Source organism: Branchiostoma floridae, chromosome 13 (genome assembly GCF_000003815.2).
Source record: "Branchiostoma floridae strain S238N-H82 chromosome 13, Bfl_VNyyK, whole genome shotgun sequence".
Taxonomy (NCBI): Eukaryota; Metazoa; Chordata; class Leptocardii; order Amphioxiformes; family Branchiostomatidae; genus Branchiostoma; species Branchiostoma floridae.
The window spans coordinates 144901-155883 of record NC_049991.1 but is presented as its reverse complement, the minus strand read 5'-3'; the positions used below and the strand labels follow the sequence as shown (position 1 = coordinate 155883).

The window sequence follows — 10983 nt, the reverse complement described above, 5'->3', positions numbered from 1 at the left end:
TAATCTATGACACATTTATACATATGTTACTATCATGAACAAACCAGCCTCAAGCATGGAGAAAACTTTCTACAACTTACAACTACGACAATCTGAAAAATCATTTACTACACCAAAGTACAATAAATAAACTAAGAATTTGATAAGATATTGTTGCATTTGACATGCTCTTGAAGATAGGGTATCCTTTACAATGAAGTGGCTTAGCTTTCAGCTTAAAATGGACAACTCTCCACTTAAACAATGACTAATAATTACACTGCTTTAACAACTATTTCTTCACAGGAAAAACACAAATATGGTTTGCTTGAATGGGCAGGTCAAAATTGCTAGTAGCAGTACATATGTAGTACATATGCTAGTAGCAGTACAATGTAATTTTGATGCTTTTAAATAGATTTTCTGCAAACTGATACAAGTCCATCCACCTAACTATGGTTGGCAAAATAAGAAATGCTTTGTACAATGTTATACTGTGTAGCAATTTTGAGTTTGTCAGATGTTTAATCCTTTTAAAAATCAAGTTACATGGCAGAAATAAAGGAAAGTTGCGTGACAAGTGCATGTGTCTCTATGTCAGCACCACATCTAGTACATTAGACACTTCTTAATCTGAGGAAATCTTAAGTGGCACAAGAGCAGATTGTTAGCATAAAAGGCATATAAGATGTGAAGCTAAATTTCTATGAAAACTAGAGTGCATGCCCAAATTGCAAAAATCCCACAGCTTTGAGTTGAACTCAACTTTCTCAAGGATGTGCGGTAGTTAATCTGACATTAGATAAGAATTACATGTAAATGGAACAAGTCAAGTAAGAAATATACCATCACTTTCCCCAACTCTTCTTCTATATAGTTATATAAGGTACTTGATTGTATAAATACTCCTCCATGAGACGGTAATAGAAGGTAACAACACTGAAATGAGTCATATAAGAAAGTACATTTAGGAATGTTAATAAAGTAAAACAGCTATTGACTAGGGATGAGGCTTAACCTGCTCACAGATTTGTTTGTTGTATATGGGGAGGGGGGGGGGAGAAAATACTTCAAATGAATAACTTGAACAAAATGCCTTTCCAATACTGTTCTTGACCTTTAGCTTAACTTTCCGGGTCTGCAAAGGCCTTTGCTTGCTGGCGAACTCTCTTCTCATACTCTGCTCGGTTTTGGCTGAAAAAGAAAAGACTTTTCACATTAAGACAACCAAGACTAGAACATTCATTTTCTTATACAAATGTATGCCAACAGACCCCAATGTTTGCTCACACTAAATGGGAATTAACAGTTGGAGGCATATGTTGACACATTGACATCAGATCCACCACCCCTATATCTAAAACAATCTCTGATCTGTTCAAGTCCAGTTGTGTCACTTACCAGTACAAGGAGTATGCTTCTGCCTGTGCAGGGTCTTTGATGTTAGGCTCATTCAAAAGTTCCTGGATTCCTAGCAAGATCTGTGAAAGACAAAGACCAAAACTTTCTATTAGTCTATCAAAAGACAAGTACATGTATTGCTTTGGACTGTTTAAACCATCTTGGGGCAAGTTTGAAACAAATATGCCAGACTGAAACATAAGATGGAAAAGTCAGTCAGTCGAGGACATCGTCAGATGCCAACTCGGGAAGCATGCTGGACCCTCCTTCTCCACTCCTCCCTATCCTTCATCAGTGAACTTAGTTCAGTTGTGCTGCTCAGATGGATGAAGATGGAAAAACCTGCACATACCTCTTTCCAATGAGCTTGAACACATTCTGAACAGGATGAATTTAGATCTATATTGTTTCTTTTCTAATTCCCGGGTAATTTTGCTGAAATGAAGGACTTCTATACAATGTTCTTCTTTTCCCCATGGCGTCACCTTTGCAAACTTGTGGGTTGCCTTCTGCATGATTCAACCTTGCTCAAATTCGGGAGCACAATGGAGGTTGAATCTTGAAATTTAGACCTGGAATTACCTTCGACCAACATAAACTCGCATGGCAGATGGCCGGCAGATCCCCAGCACCACCTTGCTCTCTTTTATAGGGAGGAGCATTTTTTCTTGTCTGAAGGTCTTCTGTGAAGACAAATTGCCGCTGGGGCTACTGGAAAATACATGTACCAAGCTACACGTGCCTGTGTCACATTGGCTTCCTGGTAGGCTTCAGGTTCTGTTCCAAAATTTTCAGGGATTGACCTCATATAAATCATGCACCCTGACTTTGGAAAATGAAGTATAACTTGAATTCCAAAAAAGATTAAAAAGTGCCCACTTTAATCGAGACAGTGTGGTATCCACCAAGTGATTCCAACAATTTTGTCACCCTTGCTAGACAAAAATCGACTACATTTTCAGACTCAACAGTGTTCAAATATGTTCATAAATATTAATATGAAACCATTGGAAATATTGCTGTCAAAATCCAGGAAATCAAGTTTCAGATGTTAAGAAGTAGAAAATTTCCCCTGGGAGACCCAAGATACTTCCCACCTCCAGTGCTTAACACAAAGCTTTACTCTACCAAACTTAAAGAAGAGAGCGCTGACCAGGCCTGACCTGTTTGATGGTAACGGCTGGTCTCCAATCTTTGTCTTCATCAAGAAGTGATAGACACACAGTGCCAGATGGGTACACGTTGGGGTGGAACAGGGGTGGTTCAAACTTGCCTGAAACAACAACAACAATTAGTGACTCTCCTCTGTACTGTAAGACAAGTTACCTGTCATTGTGGCCTTTACAAGTCATGTTCCATCATGAAAGCATGTCAGAACTGGGGGCACCTACCTCTGTCATGGTGAGTACAGATGAGCACAAGCTTTATCACTATATCAGCAAACTTCAAATAGCAATGATAACATAGCCAATTAAAGGGCAGAGTTTGTAACTCACATTTTGGTGGCGAGGAGGGGTAATCATCCTTAAACAGCATCCGCAGCTTATACAGACCCTGCTCCCATGGTGTCTAACACAAAACAGCAAGAATCAGCAGATTAGAGCAATCATGACTGCTTTAGAAATACGAACAGGCTTGAAATATGTTTGGGTCAACTTGCACTGCTTCAAGTTGACTCAAAATTACTTGCACCAAAAGAAAATTAGTTGCATAACCAAAAGAAAAAGACTTATTCTATCTCCTTTTCTAAAAATTACACAAGTAAAAGGGGATACATGAAGACAACATAGCGGAAAACATGAAGAAACAGGGCTGCAAACAAGTGTGCTAGCTAATAAGTAAGGGTCAATGACTCGTCCCGAGGTGTATATGGTGTCATAACACCTGGGCCTTTGCTATAACCACCGAATAAAACCATGTTTGTTTCGCTCACTCGGTGGTCATTAACGTTATTATCATATAGCCTACCCAAACAGCTCTGTGCTATTCTGATTAATGTATCTCTCATTCTGATTGGTAAGAGTTCTGTGTCTGTCCTTCTAATTAGTTCAAGCTTTCTAAAGTCATTAATGAAACTATTTAATGCACGGCTGTTAATGATTTTCCATGTGTTATGGTGTCATAATCAACATGAAATGGGATCTTCTGATTGGTCAACGTCCCATGGCCATATGATAATAGAACTGAACAGATGAGAGACACATGACATTCAATTAAAAATACTTACTCCCTTTTTACCAGGGATTGCACACTCCCAGTTCATCAGGTTCAAGGTTCCATCAGCATTTTTGGTTGGTTTGGCCACAAAGCCCTGTAAAAATTACAAGCATACTTAAATGGGATGTCCAAAAGATACTACATTCATAGTACAAAGCATCCTCTAACCAAACAAAATACAGTGGAAGCCAGTTAATTGCACCTCGGATAAACGCACACTTCGGGTGTGTGCGTCCGTTTGTTTGTGTAATGCATAACTCGAGAAGCCTTGAAAGGATCCTGATAATATTTGGTAGGTGGGTAGGGGTCAGAACAACGAAGGTCGAGTATAATAGTGGGCCCCCTAGCGGCTTCCTAAGGTACTGCAGCAAAACTTCAATTTTTTACATCTTGTGTTCTGAAGATGCTGTGGTCGTGATTTTTGAGTGGTAGATAGCCTAAGTGACGACTTACATAATGTAAAAATGCTAATTATTCAAATCAACAGCTAATTTGCATAATTAATGAGGAAAGTACAGAAATCCACGGAATTCCATGATAGGACTTTCAAACTTGTTTGCATTGTTTTTGGCTGAAAGGTACTTTAGATAATAATCTACATGGAAAGATGCATTTAGTTGTAATCAGTGGCCAATTAACAGAAATAAACTGTTTTCTATATATATATATATCTCATTTTGACCTATATCTATAGACACAGCTGTTACACAGATGTTTTGCTGGAGGAGCTTGTGAGCTGGACGCTGTTACACTGGGGACAAAACCTCTGGAAGGCATGAAATTCTGATTGACCAGGCATGGTACCAGGTCATCTGTGATCACAGACTTGTTTTGGGGAGCATTTCTGGCTTTGTGAGGATCACAGTTCATGCTACTATTTAGTAATACATGAATAAGACCTTAAACTTAAAGTCTTAAATAAAGGCATGATTATTTGGCGAAGAGATGTGTTTGTCGAACTCTAGTTTCTACTGCTTTGGCTTGATACTAATTATTATAATGTAATTTGCTGGTTCTTGGTGGTAATTTGAGCTGGTCACATCTGGAAATTCTTCTGCTTGCCCGAACAGTACTTTAACTTGCCCGAGACAATTGGGCTAATGGACTTGTTTATCCCTGTATTGACTGTAGAAACGACTCTACAAATGACTCTACTTGACTTCGCTCTTGTTGTCTTCTTGACCCGGTAAGACCCCAAACATCCGCCAACATAGTGTATCCATTTTCTAATTGACGAAACCTGTTCCACTGAATTTTCTCAGGTCTGTTTTGTCTTCAACAGAAGAAAAAACAATGTACTGGTCCCTACACCTAATTGCTGGTATACTATGGTATACCAAACAAATTGTTTTTAGCCCTATGTTCAACCGTCCTGACCACTTAGATTTCATACTGAAGGCAACTTTTTTGGGGCCAAACTTTTTTTATTTGCTCGCTCGCATCAGTTTTGGAGTTCCAGAATGTCATCCATATAATCAAATCAACATCGCCTAACTGAAAAAAAAAAAAAAAGTTGAACTTAGTCAATAACTTGTGATGTATGCAAATCTAGCTCAAATGCAAATCATGTTTGGATAGTTCCTACCCTTAGACAACACCAAAGGAACAGTTAGCATTGGTTTTTTTAATTATTCAGGGTTATTTTATTTTACCATGTAAGGGCAGGTAGTAGTAGTATTCTTGATGTGTGTACGCTTTTTCTAATGTCAGGTGCAAAACTACCGAAGTCACGGGTTCCTCTCTCAGCACTCGGTGTCCAGTGTGGAAGGTGCCTTCCACACTGGAAGTCTTGTGCCGAAGTTACGTCCGCACTAGGTGTCCAGTGGTGGCACGACTTCAGCACTGGAAAACTCCGAATCAGCACTGGAAACCGAGTGCTGAGAGTACCTTCCGCACTGGAAAACAAGTGACGACAATTCTTCCGCACTTGAAATCGAGTGCTGACAGCCTGCCTCCGTTACGTTGTAATATTTGGCAATGTTAATCATTAAAAAAAAAGTTATGAAGTAATGACCAAAATCAACACAACCTCCCCAAATGTTTCGACGATGCTATGATAGACTCTGCCACTAGAATCGCCACTCCCCCAATTTCTAGTAGCTTTGAAGTGTAATATGATACACCTGGGAAATGCAACATGCTAGGATAGTTTCCATGCCAACCTTTCCCTTGGCACGCGCTGGGGGCGGCACAGCTCACACAGGCGGAAGATGTCAACAAAGACTATGATACCTGCACGCGCCACTGCTGACTGACGGCAACTTTCAACAATATAAACAACAGATTTGCTTGGGGAAAGTGATAGTTTTTTTAGATCCTGCTGTCGTCTAAAAGCTTAAACTCAGCACTGGAAAGTTCCAGTACTTTTTGGACACGAGCACTAGAAGCCCAGTGCTGAAAGGTCCTGAAATGATCATAGCACTCGGCTTCTAGTGCTGAAGTGATCTTAGCACTTGGCTTCCTGTGCCGAAAAGTCACCGAGCACTGGAAAACCCAGTGCGGAACCCGTGACTTAGGCAGATCGGCACTCGGTTATCAAGTGCTGAATGACCCCCGCACTGGGTAACCAGTGCTGAACGACCTTTCAACCAGCCTTCCGCACTGAAAGCCGAGTGCTGAGCGGATTCCAGCACTGGAAAACGAGTGCTGAGCGGACTTCAGCACTGGAAAACTAGTGCCGAGACAAGGTTTAGCTCTGGAATTCCAGTGCTGACGGGTCTTTAGCACACAAATAAAGCCGTTCCGCACTGGAATTCCTGTGCTGAAGATTCTTCCGCACTGGGCGATGCCATTTTCTCCACGAATTCCGCACTGGGCGCCCAGTGCGGAACCCGTGACCTCGGTATACTTGCATGTCAGGTAACAGTGGATAAATGCAAGTTTGGTCTGAGAGTACTTACACCACACCAATTTTACATGCGCAAACTTGCATATGCGTTAACTTGCATATGCATATGGTACTTTGAGCCCTGCTAGACAATGGCAAACAAGAAGTATCAGTAGTTAAGAACCCAGCAAAATGTCAGCACAAGCTCCAGACTTCATACTTACAAAGGGGTGGTCCCTCCTCCAAGCTTTTCTCTCCTCTGACAAACGTCCTAATGCTATTCCAGACATACCTGAAAGAACCAAGGAAAAGCATCATATACTGACATGTCTAGACTAATGATTGTGTGTAAAAGGTGGAAAGCTTAGCCTAATTCATCAACAATAAAACAGTAACAACGGCAAGCTCCAAGTTTGAGGAGCAAAATATGTGGCCCAAAGAAAGAAACTTTTGAACCAGATAAAAACAATATCACCAACTTGAATCGCCGTAAAAGTCTCACCAACCATATAGCAACGTTACTGTTACGTTAGCCAATCACATCGCAGCAACGCCATCTAGCGAACATGCTGACAATTCAATTCAATATGGCGGCTTGTTGTTTTTTGTGGGCGCTTAAGTTTCTTTCTTAAAGGCGACATAATTACGACTCAAACTCGAAAATACGGATTGAATACACATGCACAAGAAAGAAGAAATGTTGCTTGCCCCATGATTATTTTTTCTGATCGCTGATTCTTCATTTAGAATAAAGAGGATAGTTGAATTTTCCACTCGGTACATATCAACCTCGTGTCGTGATTAAATTTTTTTTTTCATAGTGCATTTTTATTGTTGACTTAAATGGAACGACAGTTACACAAAGGGACGAATATTAACTTATTGTAGGCTAATCTTGTTTGATTCATGGCCATTTTCCCTATCAATGGTCAAAGTATAGTGGGATCATAATTCGGTAAATCAAGCAATCGTCAGCAAATAGTTGAACATGTGAATCTACAGAGTTGGGGACGTCATTAATGTAGAGCAGAACTAGAAAAGCCACATTTTTGAAAAAAAAATGGAGAACGTTTTCCCTCTAGCTTTGTTTCAAGCTACTGGCACAGAATAGGTCCGGTAGCCTCAAAATTTGACCAACAGGCAACACTGCGCGCGACAAACATCGTCGATATTTGAGCCGGTGTGCTGGCGTTGGCGCACCCCGCTCCCCACCTGCACGTTGGGATATCTTTTAAGTGCGAGTGAAAAAAATGAAAAAGCTGAGTGTCAAACGTACGATGCCCTGTTCGTAAGATAAAAACGCTGTATATACAAGATACATGTCTAAAAGGGAAAAAGAAGAATGGATAAAAGAATATTTCCCAGTGGGACGCAGACCTGCGTCCTTCAGCTTGATGACTGCATGCTCTTCTACTGAGCTACTTCAATCTGCATTAGGTAATGGTGTTTTTTTTTAATCTTATTAAGTTAGGTTGCACAGGGCAGCTTGTAGGTGACTGACGGTTTGTATCCTGTGCGCTTATTGGTTTACCTGTGACGTATCCATCATGACAAACATAGACTTTCGGCCAATCAAAAAGCTGCATTTCACAGCCTAAGGTTTGTCATCTGCTTTTACATTGGATTGTGGTTAGAGTGAGCGTTTTGTGTCCTGCATGCTGATACCTGTGACGTGTTCCCGAGAAAGGCAGACTTGTGGCCAATCAAAAGGCTGTAAACTTGGAGAGCATGTTACAGCCCTCTGTTTTTAGGAGGCCAGCAAAAACAATATGTTTTCACCATCGAGAAAACATAAAAAGCAGAGGGCCCAACACAGTACCCTGCGGAACTCCAAAGGTGACCTTGACAGCATTAGATGTTCTCCAATCAAAGACAACCCTCTCAGTTCTCTTAGCCAAGACTGAAGAAGGCCAGAAATGCCATAGTGCTCAATCTTGCTCAGCAGACACTCATTAGGCACAGTGTCAAATACCTTGCTTAAGTCAAGCAAGATGGCATCGACCTGTTTGTTGATTTGACATAGCTCCAAAGGGCCTTGGGATTTTCCTCGATGTTAGACTCCAGATAGTTGGAGACAAAATCCCAGTGTGCCTCTGCTAAACACCCTTCCTACATCTCTTGAACTTTGCCCAGGCTTCACTCCTAGGTTGTTGTTCTCTCAGGGCTCTAGCCAGGGTCCGTTTTTCCGTCAATTGACGGAAATTTGCTGCGTCTGACGGAAAAATTTTAAAACCAATCCGTCCACCTTGACGGACAAAAATCCTTGGAGGAAGCTACAGGCGGCTTGGGGACACCGTCCACGGCTGTAAAAGCCACACACTGTTTGTTTTGCTATTGTTATGATTGTTGACAATGTGTGTCGGTTCCCTTTCGCATACGATAATCTCATTAAAACCCGTTTTTCAAGGTCTCAATGGCAACATTTACTACTTTGTAGTGTCATAGGAAAATTTAGCCTGTGTTTACACAAGGGTATCAGGTCTTTTCGTCCCCTAGATCTTTCGTCCCCTAGTCCTTTCGTCCCCATTTTGGATGTTTTGTCCTCGTCGTGGTTCTTTCGTCCTCGTCATGTTACAGTGTTTAACCCCCAAAAGGCAACTTATATAAAGTTATAAGACATTTTATCACCTCCTATCCCGTAGTTGATTAAATCTTACTTTGAAAGCATTTTCCGACCGCTTATATCGGAAAATAGTCGGTCAGTCCTCCGTTGGACGGCGCCATACTCTGACTACAATATAATTCCAGTCGGTTCGGATCATTGGTGAATTCACCAACATGAATATCCTAAAAGTTTTTCAAAATGTGCATACAGTCGATTATCTTGTTAAAGTTTGCTTATTTACTCAGACAAACTCGGTAAAAGGTGTGCACGAGCGCTTTGCAACATGCATTAACATCCAAGATGGCGGACCCGACGGCATGAAAATTTCTTACTCGTCCGTTTTGTGCCTATTATCGGAAGTGGAAGACAAAACAAATAAAAAATGTACTTTTTTAAATAGAAGTTTGATAAAAACTCTTATAGAAATTTTGTGACTTGTCAATAACTTGTTCCACAACAGACAAGCATCATCTGAGGACGAAACGTCCATGCCGAGGACGAAAGATCCAGGGGACGAATGGTCTAGGGGACAAAAAGACTAGTAACCTACACAAGCTCTCGCCGGCTGGGCTTAATGACCCCCTCCCCCCGAGGGATCGTAGGGCCGGTCGCTAGGGGCGCGATTTTAGTCAGGCTAAGGGAAATTGAATTTTCGCGGTTTTCAAGACAACTAGAATTGGCTGACGGAAAAAAAATCGAGCTAGAGCCCTGTGTTCTCTAGTCTAAAGCTAACAGCTGAAACCAGAAGTCGGTTGGTTTACGGTACTTGATTTCAACGCGGCACATGCACAGTTTTTTAAACCCAAATTCCAACTTCAAAATCAAACTAGTACTATAAGTTAACAGACATTTAATTATCTTTCCAACACTAAGATATATTTACATACCCACACATAAAAATTGGGTGCACATGCACCCAGTATTCTGAGCCCTGTGCTGACTTTCCATGTAAATGTAACTAATTTCTTTGTTAGGTATATGAGCCATCTTTTGAGTTTGATGTTTTGGGCTTTACTTGAACATCAAATCAATCAGCGGCAGATCAGCGGGATGTCATGATCACTGAGACTGGGTAAGATTTTGACTCTCTCTGGATAAGGTGGAATTCGTGGTGGGAAACAAGTCCAGGGTGTTCGTATGTGTTGGTTCCAGACCATTTGTTCCAGACCAGTCATTGGCAAGGCTGATGTAATTGCTTGTGAGAGTGGATGAATTAGAAGTGTTTCTTCTTCTTTCGTACTGTCAAGCCTCTAATTCAAGAGATCTAATATCGGCAGAAATTGGTACTGGGTTGGTATTGGCTTCAGCGTTCCAGGTTGTCTTTAATGAAATGAACATACCTAACGTACCACAAGTCTACAAGTATGGCGCACTGTGTAGTTCTGTTGACGCAGGGAAGTTCAACAAAAAAAAATTATCATGATTTGTCATAAATACGAGTCCGCAGGACCGACCACATGTTGTTTTGTTTGTTACTACAATTTGCGAAGCACGAGGTCCATTTCACCCCGCCATCCCTGTGGCATCCCTGTGCACAAACAGACTAAGAAGGGAACATTTCTCCCAGTTGGCTGAAGAACTGGGGCCCTGCATGGCCGAGGCTGAACCGGAATGTGCAAGTGATTCCGGATCCGGCACAAATTGGCGCGGGGAAGGCACTCGCAGATCCGACCAAACGGCCACCGCCGTTATGTACATTGGTGACACCTGCATAATAAGACGTCATTTTCGTGTGCTTCTAAAACATATACTTAGAGGTTTTGACCACACATAGGAGAGAAAAGGGCCATTATTTCAAACTTACCGGGTTTGAGTGCGCGCTCTCTCTACCACGGAGTAAAAATGGCCGTCGACCTCCAAATCTCGCACAACTCTGACCCAACTATCGCGAGATTTCAGCTGAAGAATAGTTCACTTACTGGAAATGGGGGAAATCATGGAAACACTAGGTTGA

General features: G+C 41.4%; 1 protein-coding gene across 1 annotated transcript; it reads right to left on the bottom strand.

Annotated features, from left to right (window-relative positions):
- LOC118429257 (SUMO-conjugating enzyme UBC9-B) lies at positions 1-10947 on the bottom strand. The gene is made up of 7 exons (XM_035839731.1): positions 10834-10947; positions 6649-6716; positions 3608-3691; positions 2877-2949; positions 2544-2653; positions 1381-1460; positions 1-1173 (listed from the first exon to the last, which is right to left on the bottom strand). Exons 2-7 carry the CDS (start codon positions 6712-6714, stop codon positions 1104-1106), a joined length of 483 nt encoding a protein of 160 aa, XP_035695624.1. The 5' UTR covers positions 6715-6716; positions 10834-10947; the 3' UTR covers positions 1-1103.
- Between the last annotated feature and the right edge of the window lie 36 nt (positions 10948-10983).